Raw genomic sequence first — 23,761 nt, 5'->3', positions numbered from 1 at the left:
TTGAGTCAGCTTCTGGTCCTGTTTCCTGATCTGTAAAATGGGTGTCACGATAGCTCCCTCAGTGCACACGGTACCAGCGTCATTTCTGAATGTGTGGAAGGTCAGCCCGGTGGTGTCCCACCCTCTTGGTGGGCTCTCAGGGTGGCAGCAGAGGACCAGCCCCCCTGTAAGATTCTCAAGGCCATGTGCTCCAGCAAGGATTCTGCCCTGCTTCCCTGGGGGTCCTGGAGCTGCCGGGCATCCAGAGAGGATCCGTGGCTGTGCTCTGGCCTCACGGGGTCCCTGTCCTCTGTCTCAACGCCTCCACAGCCCGAGGAGCTGACCAACATCCTGGAGATCTGCAATGTGGTCTTTACCAGCATGTTTGCCCTGGAGATGCTCCTGAAGCTGGCAGCCTTCGGGCTCTTCGACTACCTGCGCAACCCTTACAACATTTTTGACAGCATCATTGTGATCATCAGGTGCCGCCCCCGCTCCCCGCAGGTTGCAGGCCCACAGGCCCAGAGTGGGGAGGAGGGGGATCTAAGGCACCCACCCCCGGCTGGGAAACAAAGCGCGTAAGAACACAAAGGAAATCAATTACACCCAAACACAGTTATCAAATATTTAAACATCTGTCATTCAGTAATCTACGCGCTTCTAGATTAATGCATGAAATAGTAAGATCTAGCGGGGGATCTCGTGACTACCGTTGTTCCCAAGAAAGGATGAGAGTCAGTAATATTTGGAGATATGTACATTAACGGTTATGAGATAGAAAATTATCTGTGATTTTGACCAGCCAGAAAATCAAAGGGACTGCTGGTTCTCTGTGGCTTGTTTACATTCATAACCAAAAGAATGTTAAATCTCAAAAAGAGGTGGTGGGTAGACCTCCTGACTTCTAGCCCCAGACTTCTCATGGCGGGTGTCCACGGACTCCAAGTCGAGAACCCCTGACTTAGCGTATACCCCGCAGCAGCAGTGACCCGTGAAACGTGTTATTTGTGGGATGGACGGATGAATGAATGGAAGCTCTCCGTCTCTCCGTCCTCCCTCTGCCTTCCTCCCCACCCCCACCCGCCCTCTGCTGAACCCTCCTGCCTCTCTCCCTCACCCCCCCCCCCCGCCCCACTCACCCCCTCCCAGCATCTGGGAGATCGTGGGGCAGGCGGATGGCGGGCTGTCAGTGCTGCGAACCTTCCGGCTGCTGCGGGTGTTGAAGCTGGTGCGCTTCATGCCGGCGCTGCGGCGCCAGCTGGTGGTACTCATGAAGACCATGGACAACGTGGCCACCTTCTGCATGCTGCTCATGCTTTTCATCTTCATCTTCAGGTAAGCCCCGCCCACTTGCGCAGGTGCAGGAGGCTGGGGGAGCACTTTCAGGTGAGCCCCGCCCTCCCGCAGGAGGCTGCGGGAGCACGGCTGGCCGAGCTTCTCTGGGCAGCACCCTGGACCTGGGTGTGAATCCTGACCCCATCGCTTCATCTCTGATGGCTCGGGGAGAGTCCTTGCCCTCTGAGGCTCAGTGTTCGCCTCTGTAAAATGGAGCCAGTGCTGCCCTCCCCGCCCCCACCATCTTATCCTGGGGGTTCTGAGAATTAAACAAGGTGGGTGGATCCCTTGAGCCACCTCCGCTCCTCTCCCAGTATCCTCGGGATGCACATTTTTGGCTGCAAATTCAGCCTCCGCACAGACACGGGAGACACCGTCCCCGACAGGAAGAACTTTGACTCCCTGCTCTGGGCCATCGTCACGGTGTTCCAGGTGAGCGACCGCATGTCTTCCTGTGTGTGTTGAAGGAAGGGGTTTCTCCCAGGACCGCTGCTTCGGTGGCTTTTTCAGAGGTGGCCCCTCGGAGAATCCAGAGAAGAAGGGTGACCCACCAGGGAGGCCCCTCAGTTCTGGCCTCCAGCAGACAGGTCCGGGTACCAGGTCGGGGGGTACTGCACGGGCTCTGGGAGCTGGAGTGACCACCTAGGGTCTGTCCCTGCCCCTCCACTCCTGCCCAAGATTTGGACACCTTGGGATTCTCCCCAGAGATGGTTTCTTCACCCATGCAGCCTGCCACCTGCTGGATTCCATCTGCTCCCCTGGGCTGGGCTGGGGTTTGGGGGTGCCCCTGGGCTGAGGTGTCTTCCCACTTCCCCCACAGATCCTCACCCAGGAGGACTGGAACGTTGTCCTCTACAATGGCATGGCCTCCACCTCCCCCTGGGCTTCCCTCTACTTTGTCGCCCTCATGACCTTTGGCAACTATGTGCTCTTCAACCTCCTGGTGGCCATCCTGGTGGAGGGCTTCCAGGCAGAGGTGACTGCAGCCCTGGCAGAGGCAGCACCCCCTGGGGCCCGCACTGGGTGTGTGGGGGGGTCTGGATGGGGGAGGGCTGCAACTCAAACATCCAGCAGGTAACAAGGTCCCAAGGAGGGTGTTGCCAATTAGGTGGTGAGCTTCCTATCGCAGGAACATGCAAATGGAGGCTGCCTCCCAGATCCCTGCCTTTTCCCTAGGGGTGTAGGACTAGGTCTCTCCATTTCTGAAATTCGAAAGCCCCTAAGGTCTGGATCCTGCCTCCTCCCTTCTCTGAGTCTCAGGGGATACCTGCAGTCAGGCAGATGTGCGTTTATGGCCTCGTGAGCTTCTTGCTTTCCTTTTCTGGGCCTCAGTTTCCCCATCTGTAAAATGGGGGTGAAAAATTCAGGAGGGAGGGATGTGCTGAGCCAGCTTGCATTCCAACAAGAGGGATGGTCTCCCAGGGTGACGCCAATCGCTCCTACTCGGACGAGGACCAGAGCTCATCCAACATGGAGGAGTTTGACAAGCTTCAGGAAGGCCTGGACGGCGGTGCAGGTAAGCAGGTCTCCACTGGCACCTAGGGGACCAGGACCCTTCCCCAGTGATACAGATGGGTGAAGGGCACAGCATCGGGTTTCCCCTCAAGCCCAGGCTCCTGGACTCTAATTCTCTGTGGTTTATTCACATGCACAATGGAAAGAAACACACAAAGGCCCCAAAAGAGGTCAGTGACATTCACAGCCCTCCTGAATTCTAGCCACGGAGGGAGCTACAGTTCACCCAAACCCGTCCACAGCATGCCTCTTAGGAAGAGACTCGGACAGACCTCAGAACACCTGCTTTCTGGTCCTGTTGGTACCACTGGGCAGCTTGGAAGGAAGCCTCCCCCACCCTGAGCCAGTGTCCTCTGTGGTAATTGGGCTGGACCGTCTTTGCCTTGCTTCCTGAAGTGGGCCCAGGAGTGAGGTTCCCAGGCTGGGTGAAGCTTGGGGCTGGTGCTGAACACAGGAGACAAACGATCCGCTCATCCAGAAAGAAAGCTGACATGGGGCACCTGGGTGGCTCAATGGTTGTGTCTGCCTTCAGCTCAGGTCATGATCCCAGGGTCCTGAGGTTGAGTCCCCCATCGGGCTCTCTGCTCAGCAGGAGGCCTGCTTCTCCCTCTCCCACTCCCCCTGCTTCTGTTCCCTCTCTTGCTATGTCTTTCTCTGTCAAATAAATAAATAAAATCTTGAAAAAAGAAAATACAACTTAATAGAAAACAGGACTTAGAGTCCATTCCTTAAAAAAAAAAAAAAAAGCAAGCTAGGGGTGCCCGGTGGTTCAGTGGGTTAAACCCTCTGCCTTCGGCTCAGCTCATGATCCTAGGGTCCCGGGATCGAGCCCCTCATCGGGCCCTCTGCCCACGAGGGAGCCTGCTTCCTGCTCTCTCTCTGCCTGCCTCTCTGCCTACTTGTGATCTCTGTCTGTCAAATAAATAAATAAAATCTTAAAAAAAAAAAAAGCTGACATGACAAGCTCTGAGGAGCATGTATAGAATTGTTGAGTCACTTGTATTACACACCTCAAACTAAGAAACACTGTATGTTAACTATACTTAGTTAAAGAAAAAAAAGTAAGCTGACCGCTCTCCAGGAAGGGTGGAAGAGAGGCACATGACTTATGGTCCACGCAGAAGGTGGAGGTGTCCCCAGGAAGACTGTTTGCTCTTGTTCTTTCTTTGTCCCCCCTCTGTCTCCATCTCATCCCTCCAGATCCCAAGCTCTGCCCGATCCCCATGACCCCCAATGGGCACTTGGACCCCAGTCTCCCGCTGGGTGGACATCTGGGCCCCGCTGGAGCTGCAGCACCTGCCCCCCGCCTCTCGCTGCAGCCAGACCCTGTCCTGGTGGCCCTGGGCTCCCGCAAGAGCAGTGTCATGTCACTGGGCAGAATGAGCTATGACCAGCGCTCCCTGGTGAGTCCTTGTGGGGTGCTCTGGATGGGTGCTCCCTGCTGGGGCATGTGGTGAGGGACCCTGGGGAGAAGTGCCCGTCTGTCCAGCCTCAGGCTGGTACCCAGGTTTAGGGGACCAGACTCTCCAGCTAGAACCAGGCAGGGACCATGTCTGTTGCATTCCTGGGTGCCCAGTGCCAGAGTAGGATTTGGCAACAAAGGATGAATGAATGAATGAATGAGTAGTGCCAGTAGGTCCCTTAGGAGAATTTTCATCTTGGCTGCAATGTGTAGGGTAAAGAGCTGGGCTTTGGGGTCAGACACATCAGAATTCAAATCTGACCTCTGCCATTTTCAAGCTCTGTGACCACGAGCAAGTTACAGCCCTCTCTGAACCTTTTTCCTTACCTGTGCAATTAGAAGACCACCCTGAGGTGCTGTAGCTTCCTGGGGGGAAATGAGGGGGCAGGAGGAGATGTAGCCACATCCTAGAGGTGCCCACATGTCCAAGAGTGAGAGCCAGGCAGGAGAGGACCCCTGGGGCCTAGCCTGTTCTGTCACCCGCTAACCAGGCTGGTAGCCCTCTTAGGGCCTCAGTGGGTGTGCGGGCTGCCCTCAGTCACCGCAGTGGCTTGTGTGGGTGGTGTCTTCCTTCCAGTCCAGCTCCCGGAGCTCCTACTACGGGCCGTGGGGCCGCAGCGGGGCCTGGGCCAGCCGCCGCTCCAGCTGGAACAGCCTCAAGCACAAGCCGCTGTCGGCCGAACACGAGTCGCTGCTTTCGGCTGAGCGCGGTGGCGGCCCCCGGGCCTGCGAGGGTGCCAGGGACGAGGGGCCACCGCGCGCCGCTCCGCCGCATGCCCCGCATGCCCACCACACGCACCACGGCCCCCACCCGGCGCACCGGCACCGCCACCACCGCCGGACGCTGTCCCTCGACACCAGAGACTCGATGGACCTGGCCGAGCTGGTGCCTACCATGGGGGCCCACCCCCGGGCGGCCTGGCGGGCGGTGGGCCCGGCTCCCGGGCACGAAGACTGCAATGGCAGGATGCCCAGCATCGCCAAGGACGTCTTTACCAAGATGGACGACCGCCGGGATCGCGGGGAGGACGAGGAGGAGATCGACTATGTGAGTGGGGGCGGGGCAGGGGCGGGGCCGGAGCCTGGGGGCGGGGCTGGGGCGGGGCTAGCGGGGGACTGTAGGAGAGTGCGCAGTGGGCTGGCCAGCAATGCTCCCCGCTGCCCACCTGGGGCTGGTAGAGAAGCCCCCCTTGCCTGGTCTGGGATAGTTCGCAGGTCATCGAGGGGTCCCAGTCTAGTTTATGGCTGGGCTGGGCGGCGATGGGCAGCTCTGCGCAGCGCTGGCTGACCCGTCTGCGCTCCGTCCTCGCCTTACCAGACCCTGTGTTTCCGCGTCCGCAAGATGATAGACGTCTATAAGCCGAACTGGTGCGAGGTCCGCGAGGACTGGTCTGTCTACCTCTTCTCTCCCGAGAACAGGTGCGCAAGGCCAGGCTTGCTGTGAGGTTAGAGTAGGGGTTGGCGTGTCTGGGAGGGAGAGATTTCTGCCAAGCCAGGCGAAGTTAGTGGTGAAGGGTCTTCCACGTTGTGGTCCAGCGATGCTGGGTCTGCAGGGAAGGGGGAGGATCCAGGTGTCCTAGATCCCTAGTCTAGGCCACTCCTGTGCTGGCACCAGGTTGGACAAATCCTCAAGTCACCTGGGGTGCTCCCCAGGCAAGGGCATCCGTAGGCCTCCTGGAGGAGGAGGCCCATGTGCTGGGTGTTGGAGGCTGCTAGTATTCCAGTAGGTGAAGCAGGGGTTGTGAAGACGTGAAGACTGGTCCAGGGAAAGGGAGCAGCCCGAGGGAACACCTGGGGGCAGAAGGGGAGGGTATCAGGCTACGTGTGTCCAAGTGGCTGGGAGTTTGGGCTCAGAGATTTGCACCCGTGTTTGGAGGGCCCGAGTGCCAGGGCAAGGGGGATGTCCTTTGTCCTGTGGTGCCGGTGTGTTCGAGGGAGGCAGCTTCGGGTGGGCACCCTGAGCATACACGAAGACCAGAGAAGAGAGACGTCAGCTTCTCTAGGCTGTCCTAGTCCTCGTGTGTGCCTGGGCCCGCTGCCTTTTTTCCTGGCTGGGGCGTGGGGCAAACTGACTCTCACGTGATGCCCTGCCCACCCTACCCAGGTTCCGGGTCCTGTGTCAGACCATCATCGCCCACAAGCTCTTCGACTATGTCGTCCTGGCTTTCATCTTTCTCAACTGCATCACCATCGCCCTGGAGAGGCCCCAGATCGAGGCTGGCAGCACCGTGAGTGGCTACAGCCTTCGGGCAGGGCAAGGGACAAGGGAGAGGGGCAGGCCACCAGGGCCTGCCCTGGGACATTGTGCCGGGCTCAGGGGGCTAGGAGAGCTCAGCCAGGCCCAACACCAAGCCCCATGGAGGGACATGTGGTAGGAGCTCGCCTAAGACTGTGGCCCTTGGCTGAAGGGAAGAGGCTGACCAGGTGGTGGGCGGTTCTGGGAACCCCTGGGCCCACGAGAGCTCTCTTCTTTCAGGAACGTATCTTCCTCACTGTGTCGAACTATATCTTCACGGCCATCTTTGTAGGCGAGATGACACTGAAGGTAGCTCCGGGCTTCACCTGGGACCCTCTCCCACCCCCGGCTTGGGACCCCTGGCTCTGGGCCAGCCTCTCCGAAAGCTTCTCACTCACCTGCCTCTCAGCCACATTCCACGCAAGGCCCTGGAGGCCTGTCCCTGCTAGGTGCCAGCCCCTAGGTTGGGCTCCAGGGACTCAGAGGGGGTGAGCCTCGTCCTTAGCTCTCCAGGAGCTCACATGCCACGTGAAAAGCTAATGTAGGGAAATGTTGAAGGTGTAATACGTACTTGCTGCAGGCGTGGGGCAGGGGGGAAGGGTTCCCTCCCAGCTACTTCCCAGAGCGCTGGGCTTTGAGTTGGGTTAGCCAGATGTGTGGGGAATAGGGAACGGGGTGGCCCTCTGGGCCTGTTTCAGGGGGCGGTGGGGCACGTGTCCCCTGTCAGACCATCCACCCTGCCCTCTGCGGGACTGGTCCCCACATGTCCCACCTGACCTCGTCCCGCCCCCTCCCAGAGGCTGGCCGCACCCTGCCCTGGTCCCCAATCGCCATCCGGCTGACTCCGCCCATTGCCCCGCCCCCAGGTGGTCTCCCTGGGCCTGTACTTTGGTGAGCAGGCGTACCTGCGCAGTAGCTGGAACGTGCTGGACGGCTTTCTCGTCTTCGTGTCCATCATTGACATTGTGGTTTCCGTGGCCTCAGCGGGGGGAGCCAAGATCCTAGGGGTCCTTCGGGTTCTGCGGCTGCTGCGCACCCTACGCCCCCTGCGGTGAGGACTCCTCCTCTGCGGATGGGGGAATCCCTAGTGAGCTCCTGGGGTCTAAGTGGACCCCTCCCTCTGGCCCTCCTTACCCACTCAGCCCTCTGATAGCCAGATTAGTGCAGACAGGGACCAGGCTGTTGATGCTGCTTCTGGGGGAAGAGCCTGGAGACCCTGGCGGGAGGAGGGTGCTGGAAAGGCGGGGCTGAAGGTGGCAGCCAGGACTGCTACCCACTTTCTGTCTGTCCCTGGGTGGCTCGCTGCCATCTCTGGCCTTCAGTTTCCAGATGATGGTGTGGTGTGGACCCCAAGGGGACGGGCTTAGGGCATAGCACACTGCTGTGCATATAGATCTGGGGTTTGGGGTTCTCTCCCCTGCTGACTCTGGGAAAAAGTGGGTGCTTTCCGCAGACATGGCTGTGGGCTTATGGTGCCCCCGGCCCCTGTCTGCCTCCAGGGTCATCAGCCGAGCGCCTGGTCTGAAGCTGGTAGTGGAGACGCTTATCTCTTCCCTCAAGCCCATTGGCAACATCGTCCTCATCTGCTGTGCCTTCTTCATCATTTTCGGCATCCTGGGTGTGCAGGTGAGGGGTGCTCAGGCTGGGGAGGCACTGCGGTGAGCTTTGGGGTCGGGGAAGGGGCTCCGCATTCCTGTTCAACTCTCCCGACCTGTGTTGACCAACCTGGGGGCTCAGGTGGCCCTGCCAGAGCACCCATGTCCCTGCCAGCTGCAAACTCCCAGTCCAGGGAGAGGGATGGACACAGACCTAAGTGTCTGAGCGCAAAGAAGTCTGGGTAAATGGGATCACAGAAGTCCAAGCTACACAGAAACAGAGGGCTGGGCTGGAGGCAAGAGGAAAAGCATCCTGGAGGAAGTGGCCTAGGCACTGGGCCTTGAAAGGGAAGTGATTCCACGGGTCATAGCTGGTGGAAGGTATTTCAGGAGAGGGTAGGCACGTGTGTGGAGGTGAGCTCAGGAGCTAGGGCTGGCACAGAGCCAGGAGCCAGTCGGTGGGCTGGGCCAAGGTGGGAGAAACTTGGAATGGCAGCTAAGAAGTTGGGGCCAGTTGGGGTGCATCGGTGGCTCAGTCAGTTAAGCGACTGCCTTTTGCTCAGGTCATGATCCCAGGGTCCTGGGATTGAGCCCCACATTGGGCTCCCTGCTCAGCAGAGAGCCTGCTTCTCCCTCTCCCTCTGCCTGCTGCTCTGCCTGCTTGTGCTCTCTTTCTCTTTCTAATAAATAAATAAAATCTTAAAAGAAAATAAAAGAAGGTGGGGCCAGTTTCTGTGGAGGTAGAGACCATGGAGGGGCTCTGACACAGGAGGGACTTGAGCTAACTCGAAGTTTGGTTTGGAGCCCAGGAAGAGGATGGGACCTTAGGGCTGGACAGGGAGAAGGAATGAGGCACATCATAAAAGTGTGCGGCAGGGTGATGGCTAGAATGACCTGAGCCCTCTGGGGTCTGAGCTGCAGCTGGGGACTTCCCCTTTCTTGTCTGAGTTCTGAGCTGAGACCTCCAAGCTCCTCACCTGGTCCCGGGTTTGGGGCTGGAGCTGCAGAGAGGAAGGGCTTGATGCGACCTCCATGTGGACAGTGGACCTGCCCCTTCCAGGCAGGGTGCTTGGGTCCCTAGAGAGGGTCCCTTTACCTCTCTCTTCCCCTTGGGGATATGCAGGCAACTTTCTCCTGTGGAGTCCCTGCCCATAGGATCTGCTTCTTCATTTTTTTTTTTTAAGATTTTATAGTCTTAGGACTGAGGTCTGCGGAAGAGCCCAGAAATCAGACAGACATTGGATCTGCTTCTTCATTTTTTTTTTTTTTTAAGATTTTATTTATTTGACAGAGAGAGAGAGAGAGACAGTGAGAGAGGGAACACAAGCCGGGGAAGTGGGAGAGGGAGAAGCAGGCTTCCTGCCAAGCAAGGAGCCCGATGCGGGGCTTGATCCCAAGACCCCAGGATCATGACCTGAGCTGAAGGCAGACACTTAACCAATTGAGCCACCCAGGCGCCCTGACTCTGTCCCTTCCTAAACCTCATATGACTTTGGGAAAATTACCTAACACCACTGCACCTCAGCCTCCTCATCGGTGAGATGGGCTGAACCCCATGTTGGGGGACTTGGTGAGATGCTGTGCTGAGTGCTTTGTCCAGGTTGTGCACAGAGGAAGTGCCCCCCTGGGGCGGGTCCCTTTCCTGATTTGCATCCCCCCCACCCCCAGCCTGGGTAGACTGGTCCGCTAACCCTGTGGTCCTTACTCCCCTCCACCCCCCAGCTCTTCAAGGGCAAGTTCTACCACTGTCTGGGCGTGGACACCCGCAACATCACCAACCGCTCTGACTGCGTGGCCGCCAATTACCGCTGGGTCCACCACAAGTACAACTTCGACAACCTGGGCCAGGTGAGCCCTGCCCGTGTACCCCTGTCCTGACCCCCTGCTCCCCAGTGGATGGGGGTACGAGCTCTTTGGTGCCAACATTTGGTGCCAACATTTCCAGGCTCTGGTCCAGCTCTGCAGGGACTGACCCTGTGACTTCTTTCTAGGGCTCGGTTTTTCCCTCCTGCAAAATGGGTAGGGGGAGCTCACGTCACAGGCAGTGCGAGGCTTAGAGATCCCAAGTGCTGCGCGTCTTGGGAGTGCAAGGTGCTTGGAGGGGCTTCAGTGAACACTGGTTCCTGGCCTCCAACTCTCTACCCCGGGCACCTGGACAGGAGTTTTAGAGACAGCCAGACCTGGGTGTGAATCCCGGCTCTGTGCCAGTTACTGTGGGCGCTCTGAGCCTCTGTTTTCTCATCTGTAAATTGGGAATGTGACGGCCTAGCAGGCAGGCAATGGTAACAGAAAGTAGCAAGCCCCTGGTCCAGAGTGGGTTTCCTCTCCCAGCACCCATCTATTCTGCTCTCCACCTCAGTGGGCAGCCAGGCCCCCTGCCCGGTTTCTGCCTTGCCTGTGGTCCCCTGTCCTGGGGGCCTGCCGGGCGTGGCCCATCTGGTCATGCCCCAGACGAGAAGAGCTTGAGGGCAGTTACGGGTGATCAGATGGGGAGTGCCTTCCCCAGGTCCCACGAGGAGGGAACGAGGTCTGGGTCTGTGGGACCCTGGGCCTGTGCCCCGCTCCTCTGCCAGGGACACTCTGGCTGGATGCCACTGAAGCTGTCCCTCACGTGACCAGGGACCCCACTTGCCATGCCCCCGGGAGCAGAGCCATGGGCCCTAGGGCAGCATCCAGTGGGCAGGGAAAGGGAGTCAGGAACTGGGACACAGGAGCTCCCCCAGCCCCTCCAGATTTTCTAGAAGCAGTGCCTTTCAAGTTGTTAATGACTCAGTGGTTGATAAAACAAGAGGTTTGAAAAAAAAAAAACAAAAAAAAACTGTTCCTGGAAGCTGAGGGAAAGCCTGCGGAGGCCTTCTATGAACTTGTTCCCGACTCCCTGAGCTCAGTGCCAGGCCCAGGGCCCCATTCCCAGGAAGCATCCCCAGCTGGGCCTCTTGATGCCAGGCTAATACCCCAGTAAGGTGTTCTCGAAGTAAGGTGTTCTCAGTGCCCATATGGGGGAGTTAGAGCGCGGCCCAGAGCCTTTGGCTGCTTGCCAGGCCACTCAGGAAGGTTCTAGTGTCTGTGCTTCGGTGCCTTCCCGGGTAAAAGGGGAAGTGACAACAGCTGTGTGTTTCCCGGGGCCCAGGCTCTGCACTTCATGCCTCTGTGACCCCAGGGCCCCCCAGGAAGATTTGCCTCTTGGCATGTGAGGGCTTCGTGCCCTTGCCTGGCCACGAGGACTCCCTCTGTGTCTCTTGCTCTGTCGTCCTGCTGGGTCTGAGCCCTTTCCAGGCAGCCCTCAGCACCATTCTCAGCTGGAGGGGAGGAGGTGGAGTCTGTGCCCTGGGAGTTGGGAAGAAGGGGTCTGCACCTGCAGGGCAGGAGACCCATCCCAGAACACCATTTCCTTGCCCAGGGTCCCTGGGCCACAACAAAGGAGCCAGTGTGAGCTTGAACCGGGGAGCTTCTGGAGTGGGTGTGTGACCTCTGGTCAGCCACTGGGGATTGGGGCTCTGCATGGACGGCACTGCTGCTGCTGTCCACTTCTGAAAACCTTTATTGAGTACCTACTGTGTGCAGGGCACTGTGCTAGTGCTGCAGGACCAGCCCGTCGACCTGTTGAGGGGACATGTGTGTGTTTTGGCCTGCCCGCTGTGTAGGAGCCTTGGCTCATGTCTCCTGGGCATTCCTTCCATTTAAAAAGTCTCACACTAGTGAAGGCAATTATTGCCATTCACAGACAAGGAAGCTGGGGCCCAGAGAAGTTGAGGAAATTGCCCGGAGTCACACAGCCAGTGAGTGGCAGAGTTTGGGCAGAGCCCAGGGCTCCTGACTTCTCTCATAAGCTCCTGCTTTCAGGTACTAAAGGCAAGCTTGTGTGATGGTGGCAGAGCCTCTCATGCTTGTCAGGAACTTTCCAGTTTAAAGTCTCAGCAGACCCAGCTGGCAGGCACTTAAGCTTTAGCTCCATTCTGTGGGCGAGGGGACAAGAGCTCATGAATCTTATCAAATTAATTTTCAGAGCCAAGCCCAGTACTCCTGGTTTAGTGCTCATTCACCTGCAAGAGTGTCTGTAGGGTTTGTGGCAGGCACTTAGTAGGTTCTCAGGAACGGTTTGTTGTCATCCTCAGGGAAGGCCTCTGTCTCTCTGCCTCCTGAGGGCAGAAAAACGGAGAGCTGTCTACACCTACCACCCCAGGCCCTCTCCCTCCTGTGTCTTCCAGGCCCTGATGTCCCTCTTTGTCCTGGCCTCTAAGGACGGCTGGGTGAACATCATGTACAATGGACTGGACGCTGTCGCTGTGGACCAACAGGTGGGGGTGGGCTGGGACCGGTGCAGAGGACAGTGAGGGAGGGACAAGGTATCTCTGGGGGCCAGTTGTCTAAAACTGGCATCAGCAGGATCCCCAGCCCGGGTGTCTCCCCCTGTCAGCCATGGCCCACCCCTCACCGTCCTGGCCTGAATCTTCCACCATTAAGCTGCTCTGAGGTAGCATAAGTCACTGTGCCATTTGCTTCACAAACCCCCTGCTATGCAGGAAGAAGATGCTAGACTGGCTTCTGCATGGAGGGTCAGAGCCTTGTGCCTCTAGAACCAAGCGCAGGCAGGGGAGAGAGGGTGAGCCAGTTGGCAGAGGGACAGCAGGGGCAGGACGAGGGGAGAGAGCACCGTGTTCGGGGAGTCGTGAGTGGGGGTAGGTGGTAGGAGGTGGTGGAGGGGCTGGGCAGGGCTGAAAGGTCAGGAGGCCCCTGTGTGTGCCAGGGCATAGGGCTGGAGTTGAGCTGAGGGCAGTGGGAATCAGGGAGGGTATTACGGCCCGGTCCGCTTGTGGAAGCTTCCGGAGGCTCATTATCGCGGGGCCCAGTAGTCGGCCTGCCTCAGCCCCATCTGCTGCTTCCCGCAGCCCGTGCCCAACCACAACCCCTGGATGCTGCTCTACTTCATCTCCTTCCTGCTCATCGTCAGCTTCTTTGTGCTCAACATGTTTGTGGGCGTCGTGGTGGAGAACTTCCACAAGTGCCGGCAGCACCAGGAGGCCGAGGAGGCTCGGCGGCGCGAGGAGAAGCGGCTGCGGCGCCTGGAGAAGAAGCGCCGGAGTGAGTGGGTGGCTGCGGAGGGTGGGGCCTCCCTGGCCTGGGCTGCCCCGCCTGTGTGCACCCCATCCTGTGTGCGCCCTGCCTGCGTGTGCCCCATCTCTTCCTGGTGCAACAACTGGTTTTCCTCGTGCATCTTCTGGGCCTCAGGGGCTGGAAGGGAACAGAGGGTCGACTCTGGACTGCTGGCCCTGCCCACCCCTTCAGAATCTCCCTGTCCAGGTGACCCAATCCCCTGTTGCTGTCCACTGACTCCACTGGTGGCCCCCTGCTGGCTCAGTTCCTGAGGGCAAAGGCCTGGACGCCTAGCCATGAGCTGCGGGACTCCTTCCTTACCCCCAGCAGATCCGGAGCCCCTGCCATGATGGGCGTATTTGGAGGAGATGGGGACAGTCATTGTCCTGCCCTCCACCACCTCCTACCCCTTTTCTTTGTGTCCACACCATCAACTGGGCAGAAGAGACCTAACTCTTACTCTTGGGGCCTGGGATGTTCTGACGTCTCTCCCCTTGCTTCCTCCCTCCCCTGTGCTGTTCCCTCCATGTGCTCTGTTCCCTACCTGGGCCCCAACCCTCTGTGGTTTGTGCCATTCCCCCACCCCCCACCCCCATCCCCCACACCCCCCTGCAGAGGCCCAGCGGCTGCCCTACTATGCCACCTATTGTCCTACCCGGCTGCTCATCCACTCCATGTGTACCAGCCACTACCTGGACATCTTCATCACCTTCATCATCTGCCTCAATGTGGTTACCATGTCCCTGGAGCACTATAATCAGCCCACGGTGAGCCCTGGCCCCAGCCCCAGCCTGAGGTCACATGGTAGGGTTGGGTTCTCAGCAGGACCCAGGGACAGGATGAGGTAGAAGGGTCTGAGCAGCACCCCCGTTTGGGGCCCTGGGCTCAGGAAGCTCATGGCCTGGTAGGACAAATGAAAGAAAGGGAAATGTCACTTGCTCTTGGTGAGTGGGGAGGTGACATTTGGGCCTAGCCTTGAACATGGGTGCCAGTGGCAGTGGTGTGTGCGTGACTCTGCAAGAGAGGCTACAAATATTAACTCTAATGCTCACAGCAATCAAAGGTGGGGGAGGAGCCTTTCTACAGATTTTGTAGAGGAAGAAACTGAGGCTCAGAGGACATATGCTACCCAGATTACTTAGCCTATAAGTAGCAGAGCCAGAACTGGAACTCAGATTTGCATTCAAGGCCTACCATGTGGCCTCCACTACTCCCCAGGCATATGGAGCCTGGGGGAGGGGCATTCCTGTGGCAGGATCATTGGAGACAAACACGGGCCTGGAGGGAAATGACCAGTTCCCAGCCAGTTGCCAGCAGTACTGGTGCGGGCATGCAAGGAGCATGTAGGGAAAAGTGCATTCTAAAAGCCTCAACATTTTGGAGCTAGGGGGACGAAGGGTGAGGCTGAGCCTCCAGGTGAGGTTTTGTTATCTTGTTTTAAATGACAGGAGAGGTATATTATAAATGCAGGGAAAAGGAAGGCAACCATTAACAGAATGAGCAATAATTGTAGAACTTCCAAATTAACATGAAGAAGTAGGGTAACAATGCTGACTATTTCTTGTGTGCCCAGCACTGGACTATTACCTCACTTAATTTGTATTACCTCGCTTAATTTGAGGTAGGTACTCTTATCATCCCCCATGCACAGATTTGGGAACTAAATCCCAAAGAGGTCAAGTGACTTGCCTAAGGTCACATAGTGAATAGGGAGTGTGTGCTGGGCCAGGATTGATATCTAAGCAGTCTTGTTCCTTTTTTTTTTTTTTTAAGATTTTATTTATTAATTTGACAGACAGAGATCACAAGTAGGCAGAGAAACAGGCAGAGAGAGAGGAGGAAGCAGTCTCCCCACTGAGCAGAGAGCCCAATGTGGGGCTCGATCCCAGGACCCTGGGATCATGACCTGAGCTGAAGGCAGAGGCTTTAACCTGTTGAGCCACCCAGTAACCCCTAAGCAGGCTTGTTCTTAATCATGATCTTCATACTGCCTCATATTGCCTCCAGATGGGTAACTAGACCAAACCAGCAGAAATAAGGAAGAAGAAACAGCAATGTAAAACAAATAGTGCACGTTAAATAAAATGGAGGGGATAAAAGCTGATATAGAAACCATTGCACTAAATGTAAATGGACTAAATTCTCCCCTTAAAAGGCAGAGACTTTCAGGGTGCCTGGGTGGTTCAGTGGGTTAGGCCTCTGCCTTCAGCTCGGGTCATGGTCTTGGGGTCCTGGGTTCAAGCCCTGCATCAGGCTCTCTGCTCAGTGGGGAGCCTGCTTACCACCCCCCCTGCCGCCCTGCCGCCTGCCTCTCTGCCTACTTGTGATCTCTGTCTGTCAAATAAATAGGTGAAATCTTTAAAAAAAAAAAAAAAAGACTTTCTGAATGGAGGAAGGTAGGGGGCAGCCCCTGGGGTCTGGATCATGCTTCTCTCTGCCCTTCATAGTCTCTGGAGACAGCTCTCAAGTACTGCAACTACATGTTCACCACTGTGTTTGTGCTGGAGGCTGTGCTAAAGCTGGTGGCGTTTGGGCTGAGGCGCTTCTTCAAGGATCGGTGAGCAGCTTGGCTGGGCTGGGGCAGCATGGAGTGGGCTGCTGGATGGGGAAGGGGTCCTGACCCCTGGGGAAGCCTGGAACAGCCAGAGTAGGGAAACCAGTAAGTGGGCACTGACGGCCAGGGTCCCCCAGGTGCTGCCTGCAGCTCTGAACAGGGAGTGATTATGGCCCACCTGACAGATACAGGACAGTCTCTTATGTCTCTTCAGTTCATCTTTCATGGGTCCTCCATAACTCACAGGCAGAATGGGGCATACCTCACGTCAGTCCTTCTTTTCAGAGGGAATAAGTGAGGTTCAGAAAAGTTGATGGACTAGCCCAAGGTCACATGGAGGAAGCAGGCTCAGGATTCCAATCTAGAAGTCATAGCTCATTCCTCCTCCTCTTCAGGAGGCCAGAGATGTTTATTTAACACGGTCAGCCTCTCGCTTGAGGGATTGGAGGCTGTGGGGGTCAAAGAGGGAGCCAGACTCAGTGGGGTCTGGTGGGGCTGGTAGGGAGGGTGACCACACATAGCCGTGGGCCTCATCAGGAGGGTGGAGATCTGTGACGCTCCTCCCAACCTAGGCATTTCTAAGCTAGAGCGCTTCTCGCCCTGCCTCCCACTCTTGCCCTCTCCTGCCCGGCTGAGCAGGTGGAACCAGCTGGACCTGGCCATTGTGCTGCTGTCGGTCATGGGCATCACGCTGGAGGAGATTGAGATCAACGCAGCTTTGCCCATCAACCCCACCATCATCCGCATCATGCGGGTTTTGCGCATCGCCCGGGGTGAGGGGCACAGGGCGATGGGGTGGGGCTGGGCAGGGGCTGGATGGGACTCCCAGGAGTGGGGTGGGAAGAGGCATGTGGGCATAATGGGCTTTTTACTGAGCAGTGAGAACAGCAGCCAGGAGACGCACACACCAGACATACACACTTGCCCCCTGTCTGTACACACTCATGTGCCCTTGTCCACAGACTGCTCTGTATGGCACACTGTACCTCCACCTCCTTATTTTTTTTTAAGATTTTATTTATTTATCTGGGGGAGGGAGACAAGCCAGAGGAGAGGCAGAGAGAGAGGGAGAAGCAGACACCCTACTGAACAAGGAGCTCGATGTGGGACTTGATCCCAGGACCCTGGGATCATGACCTGAGCCAAAGGCAGAAATTTAACCGACAGAGCCACCCAGGCATCCCATCTCATCTCCCTATGACACCATGACCCACGTGGACCAGCCTCAGGTTGGGATGAAAGGAACTCAGGGCAGCTGGGAAGGCACCCGGAACTCTAGTTCCTTGTGGGCGTGAGTCCAACACTGGCTAAGCCATGCAGTCCTCGATGCTTCCTATAACATTTGCTTCCCCCAGAAGCTCCTCTCTCACCCTGAGGCTGGGCCTACACTCCCTTCACAAACCTCCCGCCTCTGGCCTGGTACCTCCCGGTCTTTTGCTTCTCCACCTGCAACAGCTTGTCGCCTCCGGGCTCCCAGGTGGGGAAGGTGCGGAGAAATTCAGCATAGAAGTCTGGAGCTTTCTTTAGCCTGAGGGAAGGGAGAGATGTGGGTACTCAGGCATGTTGGCCTCATCTCGGTGCTCATGGACACACTTTGGTCCCATTGTGTGTGGGCCCGCCTTCTCTTGGACACATTCCCACTGACACCTGCACCTCGTGAATGCACCGTTGTGCACAGCCTTGTTCAGGGACACCCATGTACTTACTGTGTGGCATCCCGGAGCTGTCCCCTTTGCTCACATACTCCTCTGGCTTCTCCCTTCTCCACCTCACTTTTGCACACACACACACACACACACACACACACCCGCCCCTCACACACACTCTGCCTTCCCCTGGGCTGAGTGGGCCGGGCTGGATCTCGCCTGCAGTGCTGAAGCTGTTGAAGATGGCTACCGGGATGCGGGCCCTGCTGGACACGGTGGTGCAGGCTCTGCCCCAGGTAAGAGCGCCCCCTTCTGGCGGCCTGCGTGGCTGTCACTGGCATCTCACAGGTCCTGGGTTCCCTTCTCCAGCCTGCCCAGAGCCAGGGCAGAATCCTGTCTCCAGAGACAAGGTTTGAGCCTGGGGCTGTGACAGAGACAAACGTCAAGTGCTCACAGTGCCTGCTGCATTCCAGGTCCTGAGCTGGGTTCTGACAACCCTTATGGGGCCCTCAGGAGTGTCCAGGCTGGTGTGAAGACAGATGGTTCCAGTCAATGTGGGGAGGAGAAAGAGGGGGTCCTGACACTCCCTGGGGAAATCAGGGCGGACCTCAGGGGACTGTGAACTTGACCTTGTGGGGTGGCTTGGCAGAAGGAGGTGGTGATGTGGATGGGAGGTTCCGATAGGACCTGTTTGGTGGGGACAGCATGAGACGCTGACCTGGGTGGAAACCCTAGCAAGTAGGAAAGCGCACATCGCCTCATCCCATTGGCCAGTGGAAGGGAGAGAGGATCAGGGCCACACAGGATGTGACTTTCATCTTCCTGGGAAATCCGAAATCCCAGTCCTCCCCTCCCCCACTGTCCTGACTCCTTAGGACCCCCCTTCGCCCTCACCTCAGGGTGGCCTCTGCTCTGGGGAGAGCCTCATACACATTCGTTTATTCATGATGACTCATCTAGTCTTTAGGGATTTCAGGCATCTTAAAATAAAGGGCACGATCCAGCATGATAAAAATGAGGATAAAAAATGAACAGCCCTGGGAAGGTGGAAGCAGAGCTAATTCTCTCAGGCACATGGGCCAAGGATGCTCGCAAGTTTGCTGTGAGTGTCCCAGCAGCCTCCTTACAAAGGGAAAGCGACAGAGTTCTCATCAGGTCTGGAGGGAAAGCAAGCAGGGATGTTCATTCAAACGGATGTGGTTTTTCCTAACACGCAGTCCCTTCGGAGGAATTTTTCACATGGAGATGCCCGGGATGTCCCAGCTTCAAGTAGGAAACACGATAGTAATGACAGTCACATCAGCACTTTTAAGAGACGTACACATCCAGTACCACATAGGATGGGGGACTTACTCTCAAAATCTTTTAGCTGTCATATGGACATCGGACATTTTCTCCGTTCTGTGTAAAGTGCTATGAAAATGACACTCCCACCAGTCTCTGCCCCCCTGCAGAGAGAGGAGGCAGCAAGGAAGGCTTCTCAGAGGAGGTGACTCTTGACCTGGGCTTTGAGGGGTTGGGCAGAGGCACTTACTAGGCAAAGACAGGGAAAGGGTCTTCCCTGCATGGGGAACAGAATGTGCGAATGGAGTCTGGTTTCTGTGCGGCTGGAGTCTGCGGTGGGAAGATCAGGCTGGGGTGGGGGCTAGTCCACGGGGCTAGGTTGCAAAGGGCTTTGAAGCCAGGACAGCAAACTCGGGCTTTATCCTGTGGGCAGTGGGCATCATAAGAGGTTCTGGACAGGAGAGGCCTCAAGCAGGATGGCCTTTAAGGAGTGGGTTACAGGAGAGGCTGGAGGCAGGAGGCCAACGAGGAGGCTGCAGGGGCTGTGCAGTCTCTAGGAGATGCCGTGGGTGGAAGGAGGGACGGACCGGGAAGGTGAGGTCCACCCTGGTTCAGAAGCGCCGCTCACCTGGGCCTGCAGAGGGCGTGAAGCTGACCAGAGGTCCAGGGCCACGCTCACTCCCTGGCTTCGGAGTTGCGCAGTAAGTGCCTGACCGTTAGCGAGCAGAGTGTCTTCTAATGAGTCAGACGCTACTGGTATGGTTGTACAACAGCTTGGAGGAAATCCTTCTGCGGAGCAGAGAAACATTAGGGGGCTGTGGTTAACATGGTTTACTTTTCAACAATTAATGCAAACCTTCTTCTGATTCTGTGCATGCAGGACTTCTGAGGGTTCCGGGAGGTAGTCTGTTTCTAGGGCAGGAATATTCTCGAGCCTTATCTCATCCATAGCATTCGTTAGAGGCTGTCTCCGGTGTATGGCTGGATTTGAAATAGCTTTATAATCGGGGACATTTTGTTCCCACAGGAGCCGTGGGACTGGGGTGGCTGGGTTTGCGGGAAGTTTCTGGGGCTCACAACCCTGCGTGATTCCTCTGTCCGCTTCCTTCCATGGCCAGGCCCTGTGCGGGCTGAAGGAGGCAGACCCAACCTAACCCAGCCCCGTCCCGACTCTCAAGGATTTCTCGGCCCTGCAGAGGCCGGTGTTGGGGACGCGGGCAGCAGTGCTGTTGCTGAGACACGACCCCCCCAACCTCACTCTCTGCATTCGTTCGTGGGATGTGGCCTAGCACACGCGTGTGTGGAGGAGTGATTGTGCCTGCCGGGTTTGAATCCTAGTCCTCCCTCTTACTAGCTGTGTGACCTCGGCAAGCCGCTTCCCCACTCAGTGCGTGTTTTTGTCATCTCCAGGATGGGGTAACGTGTAGCTCATAGATGTCTGTGCGGGATAAGCGAGCTTACGAATCGGAGGTGTTTGAAACCGGCAGCTCAGGGGAAGGGCTCTGCCCGCATTTTGTTATTCTGTGTCCTTGGGGGACCTGGCCTCCCCCCTGCGTTGGGGGGGGGTTGCGGCTGCGGGGTGCCGGCCTGGGGCACAGAACCTGACCCTCAGGCTGGCCCCGCCCCACCTGCTCTCCCCGACAGGTGGGCAACCTGGGCCTTCTCTTCATGCTGCTTTTCTTCATCTACGCTGCCCTGGGCGTGGAGCTGTTTGGGAAGCTGGGTGAGTGCCTCCCGAAGCAGGCCCCGGCTGGTGAGGGGGCAGAACAGGCCTGGAGGAGGGCGTTAGCAGGGTGGGGAGGCCGCAGATGTGGCCGAGTGTCCCATCAGGGTCTTTGTAGTGGGGGATGTCCCCACAGCTGGCCCGTGTGGGGACAGAGGGGTGACCCTCAGCCATCGATGCCCACCCTCCGGGGTGGGTGGTACTTTTGAGAGCCGCCAGCCTGGATGCAGCGGCATATGTGAGGCCTGTGCCAGCAGAGCCCTGACTGGGAGCCCCCCGCCCCGCTGTCTGAGCTCCCAAGGATGATCCTTCTGGCCACGTGCGCCAGTGCTCATCCTGAGCCAGCACGGCCCCAGGGAGCGCAGGGGGGGGGTGCAGGCCCAGGGCAACACAGCCCCTGCCGAGCCAGCCCTGCATGGGGTTTCAGAAAGCGGGGCTCCCTTGGGGGCTGGCCCTCACCCCTCTTCCCTTCTCTCAGGACCTGATACACCAGTGAGGGGAGGAGCCAGGCTCGCCAGAGTCTGAGTGCCAGCTGGTGTGCCCCTCCCTGAGCCTCAGTTTCTCCATCTGTGGGCTGAGCATAGTCCATACACACCTTCAAGGATTGGGGACCCTGAGATGAGGCTGGGAGGCCCTGGTGCAGGGCGGGCCAGGCAGGGACTGTGCAGTGGGACAGGGCTGACCTCTTCTCGCCTTTCAGTCTGCAATGATGAGAACCCCTGTGAGGGCATGAGCCGGCATGCCACCTTCGAGAACTTCGGCATGGCCTTCCTCACGCTCTTCCAGGTCTCCACCGGCGACAACTGGAATGGGATCATGAAGGTACCGGGGGCCGGCTGGGGAGGCAGCCAGCGGCTTGGGGGCTAGGCAAGGGTTCTGACAGCTAGGACTCCCGCCCGGCGCTCCACCGCACACACGGGAGGGGAGAGCAGGGCAGTGGGAAGCAGAGGGACCTGCTTGGGGCTCTGAAGCCCAGCAAGGTGGAGACGAGCCCAGAAATCGTTCTCTGGGTACTTCTGCCTGCTGCTCTGGGATCAGGGCTCCGCCCAGGGCCAGAGGGGACTTGGGGCCCACAGTCCAGGGTCAGGGGCTGCAGGCACCGCTCCTCCTCACCTGTCCACCCCGGGGAGGCTCCCTGGCTGCGGTCCACGGCCCGGCCTGGGCGGGACGGGGCTCAGGGAACGCAGAGCGGAGGCGCCCGGGGCCCTCGCCGGGCCCTCACAGAGCCTCGCCGCCCCCGGGGCAGGACACGCTGCGCGACTGCACCCACGACGAGCGCAGCTGCCTGAGCAGCCTGCAGTTCGTGTCGCCGCTGTACTTCGTCAGCTTCGTGCTCACGGCCCAGTTCGTGCTCATCAACGTGGTGGTGGCCGTGCTCATGAAGCACCTGGACGACAGCAACAAGGAGGCCCAGGAGGACGCCGAGATGGACGCCGAGTTGGAGCTCGAGATGGCCCACGGCCTGGGTCCCAGCCCGCGGCCGCCCGCCAGCCCCCCGGGGGGCCCTGGCCGGGGCCCGGGCGGGGCGGGCGGCGGGGGCGACGCCGAGGGCCGCCTGTGCCCGCGCTGCTACTCTCCGGCCCAGGTGGGCAGGGGTGCAGAGGGCGGCACCGCGGGGCTGGACGGGCATCGGGCGTCCGAGGCCTCAGGCGGAGACCTGGGTCGTTTTGAGCCCCACCCTGCCCGGCTCCATTTTAGGGGTGACCCTGTGACAAGGGGGTTGGGTCCCGCCCGCCCCGCAGTCCCTCCCCCCCCCAGAGCCGGCCGATAATCCCGCCTGTCCCCACCCCGTCCCCGTCCGCCTAGGAGAACCTGTGGCTGGACAGCGTCTCTTTAATCATCAAGGACTCCTTGGAGGGGGAGCTGACCATCATCGACAACCTGTCCGGCTCCATCTTCCACCACTACTCCTCGCCGGCCGGCTGCGAGAAGTGTCACCACGACAAGCAAGAGGTAATGGCAGCCTCAGTGGGGAGCTGGTGCCTCGTGGTGGGGACAGTGTGAAGTCTGGCAGAGGACAGCCCAAGGGAAGAGCGTGGGTCCCCCCGACCAGTGCTGTTCAGCTTACAGGGGTGCTGAGTCTGGGGGCAAGTGGACCAGCGTTGGCATTCACAGTCTGGGACGATGAGGCTGCCCGAGGGCGCGGCCCCGGCCTAGCACTGGACTGACTGTCACGCCATCGTGTGTCCCCCACCCCCTGCTCAGACTGGGTCCCCGGTGCGTGGTGGCATAACTTCCATGCTCAGCAAATCTCTGCCTCTGTAACTACCTGCTTGTGTCTTTCTGGAAGACCAGGCCTGCCCCTTCCCAACCCCCAGGGTGACCTGAGGCGGCCACCTCTCCCTGCAGGTGCAGCTGGCCGAGACGGAGGCCTTCTCCCTGAACTCAGACAAGTCCTCCTCCATCCTGCTGGGTGATGACCTGAGTCTCGAGGATCCCACAGCCTGCCCGCTCGGCCCCAAGGACAGCAGGGTGAGAGGTCCCAGCGGGCTTCGTGGGGCTGTCCCTGCAGGCTGGCCTCCACCCGGCCAGCCAGAACACTGCTTCTTCCTCGTGCATGGGCCTAGGTCTTTACCAGGCACTTGGCTACAGTGACAAGGAAGACCCTTGGGATCTTAGGGCCGAGCCTGGAGTGAGCAGGAAACAGCAACCTGCCTGGGACACCAGAGAGGGCTTCCTGGAGGTGGGGCCCTTTCACCTAGGTTTTGGAAGATGACCATTGTTGGCCAGGTGGAAGAGCGAGAAGGCCATCTCGGGCGATGAGAGTGGCCCAAGCAAAGGCTGTGGAGCAGAGGCATAAAGGCAGCTGGGGCAGGGTCTTCCCTGTCCCCCCTGACCACCCTAACCCGCCTCCCTTTCCTGCAGGGTGAGCCGGACACACCTGAGCCCGTGCACGCAGGAGAGGTGGGCGAGTGCTTCTTCCCCTTGCCCAACACAGCTGTCTTATCGGATCCGGAGAACTTCCTGTGGGAGAGGGAGGTGGTCCCATCCAATCCCGTCCGGTCCTGGCTGAAGCAGGAGAGCAGCCGAGGTGAGGAGGGGGAGCCCTCACCAGCTCCCCACGGCCCCGATCTCTGGCAGCTGCTGCAGAGGGGCTGGCCAAATGCTTTTCTTAGTGTCTCTGCCCAGACAATTCTATTGAGTCCAGAAAGAACCAGATGCTTAACAGACAATAAAAGATGGGATTCTCTGGTCTGATGTAACAATGATAAAAATATCAAGATAATACAGGGAGGTGAGATAGTAATGATCTGGCAACCTGATCTAATGGGAGGTTCATGCTGAGCTCCTAGAAGCTGTGGTGAAAAGGGAAACGGGTCACATAGAGTTCTCATTAG

At 58.3% G+C, this 23,761-nt stretch overlaps 1 protein-coding gene across 2 annotated transcripts in view; it reads left to right on the top strand.

The window, feature by feature from the left end:
* CACNA1I (calcium voltage-gated channel subunit alpha1 I) overlaps positions 1–23,761 on the top strand; it is a 114,461-nt gene that overhangs the window by 84,280 nt on the left and 6,420 nt on the right. Inside the window, exons 11-35 of one of the 2 annotated variants that reach the window (XM_045083831.1) lie at positions 310–461; positions 1,129–1,314; positions 1,629–1,746; positions 2,135–2,290; positions 2,737–2,830; positions 4,030–4,232; positions 4,869–5,339; positions 5,610–5,710; positions 6,396–6,519; positions 6,768–6,836; positions 7,394–7,578; positions 8,027–8,153; positions 9,845–9,970; positions 12,331–12,420; positions 13,012–13,204; positions 13,832–13,983; positions 15,664–15,773; positions 16,410–16,543; positions 17,642–17,712; positions 20,345–20,423; positions 21,124–21,245; positions 21,670–22,008; positions 22,269–22,376; positions 22,773–22,895; positions 23,289–23,454. In XM_045083831.1, the coding sequence (XP_044939766.1) occupies positions 310–461; positions 1,129–1,314; positions 1,629–1,746; positions 2,135–2,290; positions 2,737–2,830; positions 4,030–4,232; positions 4,869–5,339; positions 5,610–5,710; positions 6,396–6,519; positions 6,768–6,836; positions 7,394–7,578; positions 8,027–8,153; positions 9,845–9,970; positions 12,331–12,420; positions 13,012–13,204; positions 13,832–13,983; positions 15,664–15,773; positions 16,410–16,543; positions 17,642–17,712; positions 20,345–20,423; positions 21,124–21,245; positions 21,670–22,008; positions 22,269–22,376; positions 22,773–22,895; positions 23,289–23,454 (3,799 nt within the window). Of the gene's footprint in view, positions 1–309; positions 462–1,128; positions 1,315–1,628; positions 1,747–2,134; positions 2,291–2,736; positions 2,831–4,029; positions 4,233–4,868; positions 5,340–5,609; positions 5,711–6,395; positions 6,520–6,767; positions 6,837–7,393; positions 7,579–8,026; positions 8,154–9,844; positions 9,971–12,330; positions 12,421–13,011; positions 13,205–13,831; positions 13,984–15,663; positions 15,774–16,409; positions 16,544–17,641; positions 17,713–20,344; positions 20,424–21,123; positions 21,246–21,669; positions 22,009–22,229; positions 22,377–22,772; positions 22,896–23,288; positions 23,455–23,761 lie in introns of both variants that reach the window. The other variant, XM_045083830.1, reaches the window with a different exon arrangement.

The sequence above is a fragment of the Mustela putorius genome, unplaced genomic scaffold (genome assembly GCF_011764305.1).
Source record: "Mustela putorius furo isolate JIRA1106 unplaced genomic scaffold, ASM1176430v1.1 tig00000738_pilon_pilon_pilon, whole genome shotgun sequence".
Taxonomy (NCBI): domain Eukaryota; kingdom Metazoa; phylum Chordata; class Mammalia; order Carnivora; family Mustelidae; genus Mustela; species Mustela putorius.
Note: the sequence above shows the minus strand (reverse complement) of the source record. Positions and strands in the feature narration are given on the sequence as shown.